Source organism: Amphiura filiformis, chromosome 11 (genome assembly GCF_039555335.1).
Source record: "Amphiura filiformis chromosome 11, Afil_fr2py, whole genome shotgun sequence".
NCBI lineage: Eukaryota > Metazoa > Echinodermata > Ophiuroidea > Amphilepidida > Amphiuridae > Amphiura > Amphiura filiformis.
In genome coordinates this window covers 14,615,184-14,635,489 of record NC_092638.1, presented here as the reverse complement: position 1 = coordinate 14,635,489, position 20,306 = coordinate 14,615,184, and the positions used below count along the sequence as shown (strand labels likewise).

General features: G+C 37.3%; 1 protein-coding gene and 1 non-coding gene across 2 annotated transcripts in view; one reads left to right on the top strand and one right to left on the bottom strand.

Annotated features, from left to right (window-relative positions):
- LOC140163497 (WD repeat-containing protein 90-like) overlaps positions 1-20,306 on the bottom strand; it is an 89,631-nt gene that overhangs the window by 28,044 nt on the left and 41,281 nt on the right. Inside the window, exons 25-30 of the mRNA XM_072186810.1 lie at positions 19,500-19,658; positions 13,778-13,863; positions 12,395-12,601; positions 11,418-11,595; positions 10,152-10,355; positions 8,834-9,075 (exon numbers count right to left, since the gene is read on the bottom strand). Coding sequence (XP_072042911.1) covers positions 8,834-9,075; positions 10,152-10,355; positions 11,418-11,595; positions 12,395-12,601; positions 13,778-13,863; positions 19,500-19,658 — 1,076 coding nt within the window. The remainder of the gene's footprint in view (positions 1-8,833; positions 9,076-10,151; positions 10,356-11,417; positions 11,596-12,394; positions 12,602-13,777; positions 13,864-19,499; positions 19,659-20,306) is intronic.
- Trnad-guc (transfer RNA aspartic acid (anticodon GUC)) lies at positions 9,251-9,322 on the top strand. The gene has a single exon. It is a non-coding gene; the product is annotated as a tRNA-Asp (tRNA).

The window sequence follows — 20,306 nt, the reverse complement described above, 5'->3', positions numbered from 1 at the left end:
CACTTATCAATGATTAGTAACCACGCTTAGAAAGGGTGGGTTTCGGAGTTTTGGTATAAAGGGTATAAAATAAAAAGGGTGGGTTTAAAATAAAATGGGTGGGTTTGTATCACCACTGCCAACTATGTAATGGCATTCATTGTTATTGTTATTTGTTAAACTGCAATTTCATTATTTTATTTGAAAACTTTTTGGAGAGTATCACCTTAACATTCACAACCCTGAACATTTGAAAGGGAAAAGCCTGGATTAGTCATGTTATTGGCATGACTTCTTATATATTGCATGAGTACTTCCTGCCTTATATATGCTGCAATTTCCTCTTTGCATATCAGCTTGAGTCATATGCAATACAGTACTAAAATATTTCTTCACCATCATCATATAGCTGCGACATATATGACTCCAGTACAACTTCTTCAGAGATTGTGAAGGACTATTATGTCTGTGATCCACTAATGCAAGTATGAACCAACAGGCAACTAAATAAAGAGGGACAATTCATGCAACCAGGAATGTGAACACACAGTCAGAGAAGTGACTGAACTTATTTACAACCTGCTCAGCTTCTTATTCATCAAGGAAAAACTGTATCATATTTATCAACTTGACAACTTGAACTCCAGCTTCATGGAAACTGACCTTTTTATTCCCATCTTATTGATAATTGTATTCACCTACATTTTTCTATTATATGCTAAACAAAACCAGAAACAGCCAGATTCTATACAGCGACACCAAGATATGCAGCAACAGGGAAAGATGAAACAGGATGGACATCCTAAACAATGGTCATGCTTCACACAAATTCTTCACATACAGTTGTGTAATCCCAATGAGCCCAGTGTGCACACGTCTGAAACTGATGATAATCAATACACTGATGACGCATTGCTCAACTTTGTGTACGAGGATAATAAATATGGTAAAGATGGCATAATGGAAGAAGCTGGGGACACTGTGAAAGCAGAATTTGATGAAAACTGCACAAAGGATGATCCCAACATCAAGCAAGGAGTGCTGATGACTGGGGCAGGAAATTTACCAGTTAAAAAGGTTTTCCACATCACTGTATTTTCTGAGCTTGAAAAATTTGAGACAGCATTTCGCTCTGCACTGCGCTTAGCATATGAGGAAGGGTTACGTACAGTAGCCATTCCAGCAGTGTCATGCAGTTACAGCACCATGAAAAAATTTGAAAACAAAGGTGAAAGTGACGACAAAGATAAAAGTGACAAAGAAGATGAAAGTGACGACATAGATGATATCGACGAGCAAACATCAGATGAGGATATAACCGATGACATTCTTTGGTGGGACGAAGAAGATGATGATGAAGGAAAGTTACTCATTGCAAAACACGATGAAATTCAAGGGCACAACATCCAATATTTCAGATCAGGTTTGCACATTCAGTTGCTATACTCAACAGCTGGCGGTGCTTCAATATTGAGGCAAGGTCGATGGCAGCGTCCTACTATTTCAAGCACAGGCTCTGCTGGATTTCAAATTATGTGGATAGGCTTACCAGTCTATGTGGAATAAACAGTAGTTGTTTCAGTGGCTTTAGTGAGCATAAGTGAAAACAGTATGCAGGATTTTCCAAAAAGAGAAGGCCATAATGCCTGTCACAACTAATTGCTATTAAATTTGATATTGCATGTGTGTGTCTGATTTATGACACAAAGCAAACATGTCTTTGATGAATTGTTAGAGTGTTGTGAAAATGTCATTGTTTCTACGCTGTTTTTGCTTCTTCAAAGATGGCCGGGTCTACTTAATGGCTTAAATCATGGCTCTCATATATACCGACGTAATATAATGGGACCCTATAAATGAGATTACCATGGTAAGGTGTCTGTGTATAAGTTTTGGAGGGCTGCGTGTTATGTTAAGGTTGGTATCAACCCAAGCTCATTTTATATTAGGAGAATTGGATTTTTTACACAATTAGTACCTAAAATATATGCCCTTTCAGCTGATAATAAACAACTTCTGGTAACACATATTTCTCCCACAACTTATGTACGTTTTTTATGGACCATATGAAGGGGAAGTCACATGACAAGACAGCTTGAGCAAATGGTGGGTAAATACAAATCCAGAATGTGTGAATACGAAACATTGTGTAATGCAGCATAACGTTGTTGGGCAGGAAAAACCTCCTAGATGTGTCATTGGCCCCTGGCAGTTATGTTTTAAACATGCTCAGGGGCCACAAACACATAGGTTTTTCCTGCCCAACGACGATAAGCATGTGCGCAGAGAAGATGAGAAAATTAAAGAGGAGATGGCTCGCTCACCTCTTCAAAGTGCAGACGAGAGTTGCCGACTATTCATCTAAATCGGCTCAAATCGATTGGATCAGGTCAATCTCCATAGTCTAAATCGTTAATACGCATGCGTGAACACAGTATCATGAACGCGGAAATACAAACTGTTGTTATTCAAGTGTTTTAGTTTTATTATAAAGAACCAGCTCTGAAAGAACGCAATGGGGTCGAAATGGGATGATTTTTATGGGGGGTGGAGTTTTTGATGATGATAAAGAAATCCCCTCTGACCCACAGTTTGAAGACCCCCCAATTTACAAGGAGACCTCCCCGTCTCATAAATTATTGCACAGCGAGTCACGTAACATATACAAATTCAAAAGAAATATTTTCACTATTTAAAACGTTAAATTACATTCTATTACCCCCATGACCCATTATTCAAAATCGCGCACTGTGATTTGTTGAAACGCGTCACGTGACAGACCATTAATTAGCGATAAAGTGTCAAGGGCAACAAACTTTATGTTCTTCTATCATCACAGCGTACATGTACAGCAGAGCGCACAGCACACCTGCTTATGTAGGGGAGAATGGAATGTCAGGGGTGTGTTATTATATGTGCATACCTGCTTATAGGGGAGAATGGAATGTTAGGTTGTGTTATTGGAATGTGCATACGCTTTGGCTACGCGTATGCGCTCCACCTTGAGGTGAACAAATTGAAATATTTGGGCAAAAAATTTGATATTTTCTCTTTAAATCACACTATTTTGTGGTAATAGAATAGAAATACAGGGTGCAGCATTATCCTTTACATAAATAATGTGTCCTCGGCAGTAAAACGTTTAAATAATGGGTTCGCTGCGCCTCACCCATTATTTACGCTTTTACTGCCTCGACACATTATTTACGTAAAGGATCATGCATTACCCTTTATTTCTTAAATATAAATTCTTCAAATGTTATTAACGTTGGAATAAAGGGGCTATCGATATATCATTTTCTTCAGAAGGGGGGTGGGGAGTGTCCCAAATTTGCAAAAAGTTAGCGCCAATAAAATTGCGACCCCCCATTTCGGCAGCAAAAAATGTATGACCCTCCTATTTTTCTTTCAAAAAATTTATGACCCTCTCCTCGTATAGGGACCCCCTTCCAAAGAAAATGATAGCACCTAAAACATATATTTTTTCCAATATTTTTGTTTAAAAAATAGGCCAGTTCTCCGAGGCAAATGTGTCATTGCAAAACCAGCGACTCATTTTCTCTGGCAAAAACAAATGCACACAGCAGCTACGAGAATACTTGGCCTAAAAATAACAATTTATTTATTTTTAGAGACAAATCATGAAATATTATTAAATATAAAATATAGGCCTAGCATCATTGCCCGGCCCAGAAATTACTTAAAACATGCTTTATATACCATGTTTACTTCAGAGAATACTGAAAATTAATAAAATTCTATTTTTGATTCATGAAATTCTATTTTTCCACACTGTCAGCAGCTCATCTTTTTTCAAAATTGCTGTAGAAATTGTTATGTCGTTGTTGCACATCCATGCATCACTGACATTGCATACGTTGCTATGGCATGCAAGATAAACTTACACAGCCCAAATTCGATCGGAAAATGTCTTGTGCACAAAACATTGCAAAATTATCGGCTGTGACCTCAAAAACATGCTTCATCTCAAAATTAATTTTCAAGAATGTTCGCCGAAACTGATTGTTCAGAAATAAACTAGGTCCTTTTCTGATCAACTACATACAACTTTCATTTTCAGGAGGTTACAGGAAATGTAAGATCGAATTTTCTCAAAAAAACACATTTTTGACCTCGAAATTTTACGCAATTATTATCTCTATAATATCCTCTACTTCAATCTTTCATAACTGACCGAAAATATGGCCGATTTGGGTGCAATTTTGGTCAAAATATTCAGCAAATTGTATATTTTCACGCCAGCTCAATATCGAAAACAAACGGTCAAAGGTCACCCTGGTATAGCTGTATCAAAAGAAGGCTCTGTCACCGTGTTTCCAGCGGGGGCCAAATGTAGTACTTCCGTTTTTGAAATAGTTTCTCCAGTAAGCGATCAGCGGAATCGATCGACCATGGATGCGGCAACCCAGGTCTGCAAAAAAGGGAAGCTCAAGTGGGGTGTGAGGTGGATTGTACAATAGTTGCGTGAATGGCAATAATTGCGGTAATCGGCTTAAAATCCGCGAGCCATCTCCTCTTTTCTCATCTTCTCTGATGTGCGTAAATGCAAATGCACAATCAAACCGTGTTGCTGCTATGTCATAACATCAACAAACGTGATCAAAATAAAAACATGTTAATTATTTGGGTATGATGAACAGATATCTCCTACATATAACTGATATTACAGAAATGCAAAGTTAGATACAATTGAATATATGAATACAAAAGCCACCTAAGTCCATACTTTGGCCAAATTGAGTTAAGCATGGGAAATTGTTGCTATACATAGGCCTGTCATATGCATGAAAGAACAACTCAAATTCATTCTCTGTGTCTATTGGGCATGTGAAAAATAGCATGTATGAAAGAATCACCCAATTCCATGATTTGAGTCTTGTAACATTGAAATCCAGTATGTATAAAAGTCCACTTGTAACACATTCATTGCTAGAGAATGACTTTTGAACAAAAAATGGGTTTAATAAAGGAAAGTGTGTGGTTTATATTACATGGCAGAATGCTTATCAACATTATACATACCTAAAGTTTTTGATTATGTAGTCAAATCCAATGAAATTCTACTCACTTAGACAGTTTCGTCTTCCTGGTCGGAAGACTTCTTCAGTAATGCGATGATCCACTGGTTTTCCATGAGACTTCTCATCCCTAGGGTGCACAGTTCTTAGTAGTGGATCATATATGTGATTTAGAGAATATACACCTTCATCGCGATTTAGCGTCTCCTGCCCCCTCTTTCTGATCCATAATGCCTCGCGTATCCATCTTGTGTGTTTATTTGAGATTGCTTGTGCATCCTAAGGACAAGATCGACTCCTCACAATCCTGCGACTGTGTATACGAAATCCCTTGCCAAACTTGTAATAAATCATATATCGGCGAGACAGGGAGAAAATTCCAAACAAGACTGAATGAGCACAAAAAAGACACTGAAAAAATCAAAGATGTTAAATATACCAGAGCAAAAAGAAAAGAATCCGTCACTGAACAGCATAAGTCGGCCATCACCGACCATGTAGCACAGGAGAACCACGTCATTGACTGGGAGGGGGCAAAGATTCTCGAAAAGGACTCAAATAAACACACAAGATGGATACGAGGCATTATGGATCAGAAAGAGGGGGCAGGAGACGCTAAATCGCGATGAAGGTGTATATTCTCTAAATCACATATATGATCCACTACTAAGAACTGTGCACCCTAGGGATGAGAAGTCTCATGGAAAACCAGTGGATCATCGATTATTGAAGAAGTCTTCCGACCAGGAAGACGAAAATGTCTAAGTGAGTAGAATTTCAGTGGATTTGAATACATAATCAAAAAGTTTAGTTTACTTCACAATCCTGATGAATTTGTTTCAAAAATTATACATACCTGTGTGCTTTATTTTGTATTATCTTACTAGTGGTAATCTCATTCTAACATTGTTGTCTTTGTATATGATTCAAAAAACCAAAATTTAAAATGAACCCCACGAAGTCCCTGAAATGCTAATCGTCATACCTAATACAGGTTAATCCACTCATTTGCACGTAAAACTTACCATATTGACCAGGTAAATCTAACTGAAGGAATTAAAATGATACACGGTTTTTCTCTCAAAATAACTTCGCATGGACTTGGCTTTTGTATTCATGTATTCAATTATATATGCTATTTCGACAAAGAGTTACTTTGTACTCAAGGTTAATGGTATCTATGGAATTTATTCTTTCCCTATATTCGTCCAAAGATTAGAAAAAACATCGCCATATTTTTATTAATTAATTCTCTATAGAATTGATAAAATAATTATTTCTCAGTATTTGTTGAGAAGCAGTTGAGAAGCTATAACATTTTGATGCCATTGGCTTCCTTGATAGCTCAGTGGTAAGAGTGGTGGCCTACATACCCAGGGGTTATAGGTCCACAACTTCCCCCCTAAATACTTTTTAAAATAAATCAATAATTGACAAAATGCAAACGTGTAAAAGATATAAGTAGCCTTATTTGTTTTACACATATGGACCAAATTATTATAGCGTCACACGTCATTGCGTTCAGTCACAATGGTTCATTATGTAAAAAAAGATACCATTTTAAACAATGTTAAAAAGTGGCATCTGAGTCCATAGGAGTAAGATTTCAAACAATACAGTAGGTCAGGCCTATTCATGTGTTTGTTAACCTGACTGCTATGGACTCTAGGTGCAACTTTTAAAATGGCCTCTTTTCTTACACAATTAACCATTGTGACTGAAAGCAATGATGTGTAACGTTATAAATTGGTCCACAAGGGTAAAACAAATAGGGCTATACATATCTTGTTACATTTTTATATTTGGTAAAATATTTTTCGACTTATTTTAAAAAGTATTAGGGGGGAACTTAGAATGATTTTTTTCTTCCTTGCCCTACTCAAGGGAAAGAATGCAATTATACTACTTTGACATATTTAAATGTATGCATGTTTAAGTGAAGATAAACATCTTGTATCAAACTACAATATGGAAAAATATAAATACAATTGTGCTACATTGACATATGTACATGCATGCTCCTGTGAGATTGGCCCTTTTTTTTAAAAATTGTTTGAATATCGCATGTATTATGTAACAATATTGCATGTATTATGTAACAAAATTTTACTCTACAGTAAAATTGTTATATTAGTATTTGGAATTCATTATGAAAAAGCCATAAAAATATAGTAGTATCTGTATTACATTATTTTCTGCAAATTTCTCCTAATTGGTCAATTAAATTGCCTACAGTTTTATGTACTACATGTACATGGCCTTATGTGACATGATCAAGGGGAATGAGTCACATGTCGGCCCTGGTCGAAAATGAGTTTTATACATGTTTCTAAAGAGGACATTAAGAGCTTTCAGAAACTGAAAACCCCATGTTGATAAAACTTTTCTTTGTGAAGTTACGTCAATTTATCAATCGCTGAAAACAATATAAAACAAAAGAATTGTTAACACTTTCTTTGCCAATATCTCAAAATCAATATTAGCGACATCCGACTCATTTCCCTTGATCTTGTCACATAAACACCTCAAAAGAAATAAGTCCCCCTCTGAACATGTCATCATAACATCGTAAGGTTTCATTTTGTACCAACAAAACTAACTTTGAAATAATTATATGACTGTTTACTAAGTGCTGTGTGAAAATGAGAGATTTCCATGACTTCCGGGCTGAATGAGCCTAAATTGAAGGCAAAAACTGCCCTTTTCAAAAGTCACAAAGTAGGCCTATACTTGTCACAAAAGTTGATTCATGGCTTGTTACTAATGGAAAACCCCATGTGTTTGAGTGAAGTTTAAAATCCTCACCAAGTGAACATTTACTGTAATGTGTATCGATTCTTGATCATTCAGCCATGCAAATCCCCTTGGTGCAGAGTTCAGCACAGTGAGTTGTAAGATGGTCAGTTCCATTCCTTGTCCCAATACGCCTTGCAGTTAACAAGCATAGGCCTACTTTGTGACTTTTGGAAAGGGCACTTTTTGTCTTCAATGTAGGCTTATTCAGCCCTGAAGTCATGGAAATCTCTCATTTTCACACAGCACTTAGTAAACAGTCATATAATTATTTCAAAGTTAGTTTTGTTGGTACAAAACGAAACCTTACGATGTTATGACGACATGTTCAGAGGGGGACTTATTTCTTTTGAGGTGTTTATTATAGCATAATCATGCATTTACACTACAGGATAATTGACACATGAATACATGTATCCACGCCCTTACACAATTAAACTTACACATCTCCTCACACACCCCTACACTCTCATTTCCAGTGCAAATCATGGATGATGTACAGGAATATGCAAGTGAAAATGTTGTGCATCCCTAGTTAAAAGAGGCGTGGTCTGAATTTTCATGTTCTGTTTGTATGTTAGATTGAGGCCTACCATTAAAACAATATAAATGTTTCCTAATTTTGAGTTAGTATTGCACACGGTTGCCAGCACCTGAAAAGAAAGGGTCAAATTTGTTATGATGCTCTGTGTTGTGTTGGCTCCATAGCCTGCAGATTGAACAGTGCAGAAACTTAACCGATGCCAGTTCAGGCATTTCTAGTACATTGCATATGGAAACAAAATGTGGATGGTCTGTAGGCTGGAGCGTAGCCAGCCTTTTAGTGGGGGTGGGGGAATGACAAAGCCAAATTTTCCTCATTTGTCAATTTTTTGTCCCATTTTTAGTCATTTTAATGACATTTTACTCTTTATTGGGGGGATCCCCCAAGGTTCCCTCTGGCTATGCCACTGTCTGTGGGTCCTTTTCATCCTCTTTTGACAGCATCATGCACATACACAAACACACCATTTCAAACTTACATTGTGTTTGGGTTGGAGCAGTTCCTCAGGTACAGAAGCTTCATGTACATTGAGGCTGTACCTTGCCTGTGTCTCATCCAGCAGCCAGAATAAGACGGTGCCTCTCTCCCCAACAGATGCAAACTCATTGGGTGTGTATGGATCCCATGCCACGTGATGGATAGGTGAAGCCGTCTTTGAGGCTGCTAGTATGGTGTAATCATCTGTACTCCAAACCACCAAGGTGCAGTCTCTGTAGTCACCTGCCATTGCAAAAAGGAAGTGAATTGATTAAATAATAAATAATAGTGTTTGTATGATTATATTAGGCTGGCGGGTAAGCATCATTAATTGATCTCGTACACTGGTATGTAATGTGTTGTTTGTACTGTTCACCCTTGACTGCTCATATCCATAAGTACCAGACTTGAGGGGACAGTCTGTGTAGCTCAGTGATAGAGCACTCGCCCGTCAAGCGAGAGGTCTGGGGATAAAGTCCCCACACAGGCAGGTATGTCTGGAGTTTTTTCTCTGGTATATCTGCCTATGCATGTTATGTTTCCATTTGTAAATTCATGTTTAAATGTGCTAGTGTGCAATGCGTAATTCTTCTTTCCCCTGAATAGTGTAACACTAAAAGACCGATTAAATTTAATCTGATTGTACACATACCTAGCAACCAACTTTGTGGTCAGTACCGTTGACCTTCAGCTGGGTTGTGATGTATGTGTTAAATAGTGTTAAAACGCTTGTGTTATGTTGACCGCCGGTTCTATCTGGTTTTCATTGTTTAGAACACTAGAAACTGGACGGAACTTTACTTAGTTTGGTGACCAGAACGCAACCACTTCTGTTGAATAGTCTAGATAATATCAATGGACTTTGTCATTCTTCTGTGCTATATGCAGAGGCCTTGTTGGATTAGCAAAGCTTACTATATATCACTTCATGTGTTTTTTGATTTTCTATCTTCCTTGTTAATCCAGAGCATGCCTGTTTTTAATCTATGTTGTACACCTCTCAGTGCTTGCTCCATCTTCTGTGTCATGGACCATTTCATATTATATCACAATACACTATTAATATCATACTAAGCAATTGCAAGGAGCATACCGTTTTATTGGTAACGTTACTGCAGTCACTTATCAAGAAAACTTTGTTGCTACGTCCCTAGCTACGCCTGAACGCTGAGAGTGGTGGATCACAGCGATTTTTTTTAATCGCATGCTGAGTCTGCTAGTATGATATGGGCTTAAATCATCATATTAGGTAAGGTTAGATCCTAAACATGAAAGCTTGCATGGTATTCTGACACACAAATGGGTTGCAATCTACCTACCTACAGATACTAGAAATCTATCATCCCTTGAATATGTCAGACACACTACATCATGCTCATGGTAAGACAGCACTTTCTTACACATCCCTCCCTGGATATCCCATAGGCATATCTGACTGCTTGTGAGGCCATGTGAGCCCGAGGCAGAGGCTAACACTTGGGCATCATGCTGGAGTGCTAGAGTTGAGATTTCTTCGATGTGACCTGCATGTAATAAACGTGATAGAACACAATGTCAAAGCAATATTATTAAAAATAATATGCATTAGTGACATCAATAAGTGATCTGAATCACCTAAATTCACATTCTTTAGTATCCTCTGATAAAACTAAGATGACACTACTAACTATTTTTAGTAATGAAATTGACACAAAAAACAAAAATGGACTTCATGCACATAGGGAGCCTCGCTTTTGTAGCAAGATGGTGGATCTGTGCAAAGGGTCCATAACTGACCTCCATTTTCATTGATAGGTTTTGGTACATTGTACCTTATTTTCAAATGTTTCAACTTGCCACAAACATCACTAGCCTAAAATCGGTATTTATTTACTTTCTTCAACAAAAACATTAATAGTATTCTGTAGCATTTTCAGTATTCTTTGGTAAAATCAGTGCAAACTATTGAAAATCAGTACTAGCCTAGCAGCTTAGTAAGAGCTGCGTACAGTTACAAGGAATACAGTAGACTCCAGTTTCAGGTGCGTGCACCTTCTATCAGCTTTCTTTTGGCATTCAACATTACTTATAGCTGTTTTTCAATGATGACTTCTAAAATTTGTGGAGGTGGTCCATCACAATGACTGAAGGAGAAGACTGATGAAGTACATAATTATGGTATATTCATATAAATTTAGTATTCTAACCACTCAAATTCATTAGGAGGCACTGCAGGTGAAGGGACCATACTAATTATGCATTCCAGTGGATCTGTGAGCTCCACAACAAATGCATACAAAAAATAAGTAAGAGCCTCTTAAATATTGAGACATATGGATAGTTACACAATACTTCATGGGTCATATTTTTTCATACAACAGTCTAAGCCTCCAATCCCTGGGAAGTGAGTAATTGAAAGTAAGGGATTTTGTGTATATTTTCAATAGCACAATGCAGTTCTATTATGGTACCATAAAGCATAATAAGATACTCCTTTCAGCTGCTGATTGCTGTGCCTGGGAGGGGTGGGACATACATCATTTGATACATCCACTGGTATACTAGCACAATAGAATCAAAGAGCTGAAATATTGGATACTACTCACCCATCAGGTGCCTCTGTGTGCCTGTCTGTAAGTCTTCTAATACAATAATACATCCACTTGTATAAGCAAATAAGCCTGAGTCTGGATGCCATACCATGTTGCTTCGACCATTCCCATTATAACCCAACACGGTCTTCAGCTTCAATCCTGCTTGACTTGGTGGGGCTATGTACCTCCTCTGTAGGAACAAATTATATTTTTATTGATTTATTTCAAATACTTATAGCGCTCTACAAAACACAGAGCGATGCTGTTGATGGCGAATATCGGAATCAGATCACTTCCTCCAAGTTGCAGCCTTTCAATGCTCATGTTGTCTGTACTTAGATAATGAATATCCAAACAGCACTGGAATGGTTGAGGACAGTAGGGGTTAACATCCTACTCTTTTCAAAACTGACTGTGATATACATGTTTAGGTATGACATTCTACACACAGGGCCGACAGCTTAGCATCCCATGAAGGGTGGAATACTCTCTTGGTTCACTTACCCTAGAGCCAAAGTCTTTTAATATGCATTATATAACACACTCTCTTGAATGACTTGGTATTTTCATCCACCATTTGTTTGTTTGTTTACCAAGGTTGGTCTGTGAGGGACACATGCTAATCCATAGGAAAACCATGGACCGTTCCAAGCTCATACAAATGCACAAGCCTGGATAGCCAGTGTAGGCTAATAAATATGCATGCTGGCCTAGATAGCTTTTGTTCAATTTTACTCTTAGCCCTTACTTAGTGAGAAAGGAAACTGGAATTCCAATCTCAGGCCCTGATGGTGTTACTTTATACGAAAGCAGCAAATCCGAACTTTGATCCATATACAAACATGCACTAAGCAAAAAGGAAAGAAGACCTTGCTGAAACTCATGCTTGGCACATTAAGGGAAAAAATGTACATATCAATTATATAATTATCTCATCAATTTTTACCTGATCAACCTGACCAGATCCCTAATGATTACAGTAAGCTTACCTGTGCCATCTGTGATTGGTTAGGCTTAGCCACAAAATGCCTATAGCAATTAGGCTTATCAGTCCTGCTCTGAGGTAGTATGAGCTCCCCCTGATGACTAAGTTCTTCTGCAAGAATTTCTGTGTGTTGCAGCGACTCAGGGGATGCCTCCCTGTGTGCATGTATTCTTGAACTTTTACCAAGAGTTTCGGGAGGCGGTGGCTCATCCTATATACATGAATAGAAATAATTGGTCACATTTAATTGGTCTGAATTTGATTTTCTTCTCATGAAGTGATAAATGTGACCCACTCTGACAAAAACCAGGAACAAGTCACATTTTTGACAATTCATGATTTGAATGTGAATGTAAGCACTAGCATTAGACAATAAGCTTTAAAATAATACCAAAAGTATATAAATATCAATAAGATATGGATAATTTTGTAAACGATAACGTTACATTTTTGCCTAATTGTTATTCTGAGAAATGGGCCAACAAGTTTTCTGCTTTACACAAGATTGAATAGGGATTATCCTAGTTCATCATCAAGTTTCCTCCAGCTACATTGGTCTTGAGCCATTGCTGATAGTTGACCTTGACTCAGCATGCTGTCCGTTTCCCCCCAAAAGACACTGGATGTATTTCCAGAACAAGGTTTGTTGCCGTCCAGGTCTCCTCTTGCCATGAGTTGAGACATACAATGCATACTCTTTTACTGGCTCATCGTCAGGTAAGCGGAGTCCTAGTTCAACTGTTATTTATTGATTGAATCTACATATTTTTAATAAGAATTTTCAAGGATTTGAAAGCCCACTTAGTCCCACGATCAAATACTTTAAAATTAATAATTTCAAACTTTCAAAAAACTTTTTTGTGGGAATGTCACTTTAGAAGACATTTTTTTATGCAAATGTCATTTTAGAAGCCTATAACTCAAAAATGTGTCTGACACCTTGTTCTGGGTTTTGTTGGAGTGTGTCTCAAATATGTAGTTAGTCTGCACACAATATAAATAGAAACTTGTAATACTGTACAAACCAAGAGGTAATATTCATCCATATTCATAGTTCATACAAAGGTTATTACACACATGTTTTATTGCCCAAAACATCGAGAATGCAAAATTATACCTACATTTGTACAAATGCATAGTTTCTTCGGCTTATAATTGGCAAAAAATTAGACTCATAACATCATGTATGCAGTTAGGAGCAGCACCTGGGCTAGTTGCATGTTGCATAATGCTTGACTGATGCACGCTAATGTGAATGTATGTGAGTGGGGACTTCATTGATGTGTGCAGTAACAGAAAACAAATAATTTTTGCCAATTATAAACCGAACAAACTATAGTAAGCATCAAGTATTACAATGTTTCAGTTTACTTAAAGTTTGACTCACAGTTTCTGTGGGTGTTGATCTATCACTAGTGGTTTCTAATTCAGGCCCAACAAGTATTGCATCAAATGGTTCATGTATTTCATTATCTGCTGGCAAAAGAAAACATCACACTTGATTCAAACAAAATAAAATCATTCAATGTATCACAAAAAAGTTGCCTGGATGCTTGCCAGGAAATAATCTATGATACATATCAGAATCAGAATGTGCACCATAATGAGTAAATCCTATTATGTGACATGATCTGGTCCATGGGGGCCAAAGGAGGCATTTTTGAAAATTGAGTTACTGTAATTATTACATTATACATACAATAGGCTATCATTTACTGAAAACACAAAAGGTCTAGCATTTTTGGTTCTAAAGTTATGAAGTTTTTAATGCATATTTTCTTATGTATTCTATTGTTTTTTACTCTATATTTTTACCTTTTTTATCTCAGTTTCAAATTTTGCCGCCTTTGGCCCCCATGGACCAGATCGTGTCACATTTATGTGTGACGATACTCACACCTGATATTCACTTTCTTTTCATTAAATACATGTAATTAGCTGCCAGTGCCAGTTCACATCTGCCAGGCTTGAGATTCCACACCCAATCCCAACATATCTTTGATATATTCACCTGTGCACATTTCTATGACTTGAATATATTTGGTATACAAAAAGTATTATCTTTCAATGTCACACTGGCTGCAGACTGACTGTGTAAATCTATTTTAAACAGATTTCTTCCAGATCAACACCTTTTCCTACCCATCTATCAGCATTTTTCTTGTGATCACCATCGTATTTGTCAACAATGTCAATGTCATTAAGAACATCCTTGCTGTTCTTGTCATCTTGGTCATCATAATATTTAGCACTCATATCTGTCATTCAATGTTGCCCTGGAATTCTCCCCAACATCAGAAAAATACAGCACTAATACTTTTAAATATGTGATGTGTCATGTCAAAAGGAGACACTTTTGGGCAGGATAGTAAATGGAGAAATAGCCAAAAATCTTCCCGGAGGTGATTTTTTTCACAATTTGGGTTTGTTGCGAATTTGTGATGTTATTAATGTTTAAAATATCGTTCAGACCGGGAAGTAACTGGCATCTTGTATTTTTGAGACATTTTTCAAGGTAATTCCTACTCTCAACATTGTCAATAATATTTTTAAAGGCCAATATCTCAATTTCCAATTTTATAATACCATAACTTACGACCTCAATATCTTTGCTTAGGAATGTCCGATTTCATTGGGGAAAACGGCATTGTGGAGCAAAATATCTCTTTATTTAAGATATGTAAAAACCTCCAAATTGATAACCTGCCCAAAAGTGTCTCCTTTTGACATGACACATCACATATTATCCTGTTTTGTCAGATGATGCAGCTCTATTTTAATGCTTTATCCATCAAACTTGGATCAATATATTTTTCAATTCAAAATATTTAGAGCTTCATTTTTTAACATACAATTTTGGAGAAGGGCTTGAGATCCAAGCTTTTCTCATCCATCATAACTCTATATGTAACACGATTTGGTCCACTCAGGCTAATGTTGGCAAATACAAAACTGAGATATATGTATAGCCAGAAATAGGTTAAGGTTATAGTTAGTCATACATGCAGTTCGACTATGAACATGCAAAAATGTTGTAACTTTACAACCAACTCAGTTATAAACATGAGGTTTGGACTGATAGGGAATTTTTTACTTCATATAAACCTGATAATAACTCAATTTTGAAAAAAATATTGCGACTTTAGCCTATGTAGATGGATCATATTACATATGTGACATGATTAAGGGGAATGAGCAGACTTGTAGTGACTCGACTCGAAATGACTCGACTCGAGTTTTGGTGACTCGATGACTCGACTCGAGGCAAGGTGACTCGCCGACTCGACTCGACGGTTGATGACTCGATGACTCGACTCGACTCGAAATTTAATGACTCGACTCGATGACTCGAGGCTTGTGACTCGAGTCACTGTGGCTGAATCGACTTTTTAAATATGACTCGAAAATATAAATTATACCTTAATATTTCTAATAATACCTGCATGTTTTCTTCCACACATCTCAGTGTATTGTGATTCTTATATTTTACAAAGTTGGCTTACTATCTCTCAGCATCTTTATAATAACTTAAAATATAAATTATATGTATGTGTGTACAATGTACATGTATGATTGTCTGTCGATCTGGCTAAAGGATCCACCATTTTTTTACATGCTTCAAACTTGGCATGGTGGAAAAGTCCATTGTCCATCATTGCTGATTACCAGTGTTCGTACCTGCATTCGAGTCCCAATTTCCATACCTGCACCATACTTGCATGGCTTTGGACCCGTACTCAGTTTCATGCCCTATTTTGTCTTCGGACTCATGGACTGGGACCCGTACCCGTGCTTTCATGGCCTGGGACCCGGACCCATACTCATGGCATGGGACCCGTACCCGTATTCATGGTCCGGGACACGTACCCGTACCCATGGGTACCATACAGTACATGTATATGGCTACTACACAAATGCAGGAAATCCCACTTTGAGTCCTCTGATCATAATCAAAACAAATAGGTTACATCATGGATGGGGTTGGGTGGGGAGTAACGCATGGATCCAGATAGCAAGCTATAGCAAGTGCCCTTAATTTTATTTTAGCCTGGTCCTGGGCCCTGAAAAGGTAAATCCAGCCCTGGCTACACAAAATGTACATGAATGCTACACACATGTCATTGTAGCAGCCTGTGCACACACCCCTACATGTATGCTACATGTCTCATTCACACAATGACTGATCAATACAGAAAAAAAACAGCAAACCCGGGCAGCAAACTGGGAAAACATTTCGAGATACTTTCTTTTTTGTGGTGAATTTCAAGTTATCATGTTAAAATATCATTATTATAGCTTTTATTAATTACTCCCCATCCAAATACACTCCTCTACATGCTGCACACATGAAGAACTACATTGCAATGTGACTGACTGGTGTGAGCATTTCCACCAGCCACATGTACTTCTTGTGCCCAGGCTTGGGCTTGTGCATCTGAGTCAAATAATAGAGGTTCTTACCATATACAGAAATTTGGGATGTATATGAATTTTAAAATATTAATAAAACATGGATATAATTATCCAGATGTGCATAATAAGACTCGAAGCTACATCATTGCTAAATATATGTTGAAATTAGTATTGCACAGTCTGGCTGTCCATACTGTACATAGACATAGTTTTTTCACTTGCATCCCACAATATGCCACCTTTAGGCTAGATTCACTATGACCACCAATATTTGATCTCTTTTTGTACTTGATTAATTAATTTGTTTATACCCATACCCATAATAGGACCCATACAAGTACTTGAAGTCCGAATTTCCATACCACTACTGGACCAGTAGCCGTGCACTCGAGTCCCAATTTCCGTACCCATACTGTACCCGCACCCATGGCTCCGCACCCATCTGCACCCTATTTTGGAATGGACCCAGATTGAATACTCATGGCTAGGGATCCGTGCACTGCACCCTTACCCATGACCTGAAATCTGCACCCATGGCCTGGGACCCGTGCATCCGTGCACAAGTACTCGTGGTCCGGGACACGCACCCGTACCCATACTCATGGCGGGTCCTAATGGCAATACTACAAGTAGGTATGTCACAGTGGCTGCACAATAATTCTGCTACACTGTGCATGCAAGCATAACAGTGAATTGAAAAGGGCGCGCTTCAAATTTGGCCAATTTTAGAAAACATCCATGTCGATAAATGAATTTATTCATATGCTTCATTTATCCAAATTGTTTGAATTTTTAATATATGGTGTGTGAAGCCTTCCCGGTTAAGCTACCATCGGGTCCCCAAAATTAAAAATTGTTTTGTTTAAGAGCTACTGCCTGTTTTTTTTTATTTTTGATGATCGCTCATAAATCAGTAAATATAGGCCTATTGAAATAAAGGGACCTACCACCATTTAGCTGAAATACTAATCTTTCTTAGCATGTAAATTATTTCCGTCGACAACTAATGATACACTTCGAGGAAACTAGTTGAAACAAAACATTATATCAAAGATATTTTTAGGGAGTAATTTTCCAAACCTCAATAGCTCTAAGCCATTGTGTGTGTCCAAGGCCATACTATTTTTGTATACGCGGTACAGTGGGAATGGCTTTTCCGCTTACCATTTGTCATCCCATGTTAATCCAGATAACAAAATGTTCATTTAAAGTCTCATTGCAAATGAATTATGATTTTTACTTTTCGGATTTGGCTTTGAGCAATGGTGACACATACCATGTTTACAGAAAAAATGAAAATTCTATTCCAGACATCGTCAAAATGTCAAACTTTGTATGTTTTGTATTATATTTAAGTAATTAACTGCAGTTTCTTTATTCAACATCATAACAGGTTCATACTTGACATATTTATGGTGAATGAATAGACTTTCATTAAATATTGAAAAAACCAAAAATTACTCATGCCTAATTTACATAAAAATGTCATGAATACATAATTACCTGTAATTAGCTAATTTGCATAATTAATTACTTTTTGTGTATTTTTGTTATCAATTGAAATAACTTTGTATACATATGTGTGCAAAAAAAACCGCACCCTGATATCATGTACGGTTTTCTATTGGCATCAATTTTGCATATTAATTAGCTGAACTTAGTCATTTTTTCACCTTTAATTTGTCTGCAGATTGGCTGAATTTGCTAAAATAGTATATTTGGTTAGTTTATTATAATTATTCAATGATAGATTTTTAATTTTTTTTTTCTTTAACGAAGTACGGAAAGATAGGCATTTAACTTGTGGTACTTAAATTAACGCTGCTTTTTCAAGCAAGCGTCCAAATAAACCTTCAAAATCTCGAAATGTGCCAATTTTGTCATTATAGCCATTTGTGGCAGGTTTTAATTCCATTTACGAGCATTGACCGATTTCAATTCCGTTTTTTGATTTTTGATGCTTTAATAAAGCTCATTCATGTAGAAACATTAAATAACGTTTTTCTGCTGCGCTTATTTTTGAGGTGATATACCTACTACAAGTCTGACCGATTACTGATTTCCACAATGCACTGGATGGAGCACATAGATTCATAAATTAATATTATGTACTCTCACTGGGATTTTAATTTCAAAAAAGTACAAATTCATGCAAATTGGGCTATCAAGTTGACAGCTGGTATCATGAGCATATAAAACGTGAAGTGACTCGAAATGACTCGACAAAATATATCCGACTCGACTCGACTCGACTCGACAGAATGGCCTGACTCGACTCGACTCGACTCGACTGACAACTTCAAATGACTCGACTCGACTCGGACTCGAAGGCTTCATGACTCGACTCGACTCGAGACTCGAGGGCTCGATGACTCGACTCGACTCGGACTCGACTTTCAGTGACTCGACTACAAGTCTGGGAATGAGTCACATGTTGACCCTGGTCGAAAATGAGTTTTACACGTGTTCTAAAGAGGACATTTAGAGCTTTCAGAAACTGAAAACCCCAGGTTGATACGACTTTTCGTTACTAAGTTACGTCAATTTATCAATCGCTGAAAACAATATAAAACAAAAGAATTTTAACACTTTCTTTGCCAATATCTCAAAATCAATATTAGTGACATCGGACTCTTTCCCTTGATCGTGTCACATATATGTATCCAACCTTAGGCAGGCAGACAGGCAATGCTTACCATGTACACCTTCGTCACCATAGTCATCATATTGTACAGAGCTGATATCGGTGATTCGGATTGGTGTTGTTGGTTTAGGAGCTCTATCTCTAGGTCTTAAACTACTTGCTAGATCCAAACTTCTTCTAACAGGACTCTTGTGCGTTGGTATTACATCAGCTGAAATGATTGCAAAGAACGGGGTATATCAAATTTTGTGAAACTCATGCTGAAGGAGGCAATTTAAAATTGATCATAATTATCTTGCCCAGTATTGTTGCGCTCCAGTGGCTACACATACAGCAACGCATCATATTCAAAGTCCTCCTTTTGGTCTATAAAGCTTACATCTCTGATTTGCTTCACCCACAACCGGTTCATCGACAATTGCGGTCATCAACATCATCTGCTAAGTTTCTTGAACTCTGAACCCATAGTGTGTCATTCACATATAGATCTTTCTCATGCTTTGGACTGGCGAGGAATGGAACAAACTTCCTGTCCATGTTTAGGAATGCTTAGACTGTTGACATTTTCAAGAAGCTGCTAAAATGCCATATGTTCCAACAAGCCTACCAGATCTGATATCTTGTGTCTGTGCCATTGAAAAATTTACTTTTTGTAGATTGGCGCTATATAATTTTTTATTGTTGTTGTAACCAAATTGCTATTGATACTGTAACACCCTCTGTATACTTGGTTGAATATTATGATCTTTATATTTTCTTGAGAATTATATTACTTGATTTGGTCCTTATTAGGGCTTAACCAATATGGCTTTTGTCTACCGATCCGATATATCTGATATCGATATCGAGATCATAATAT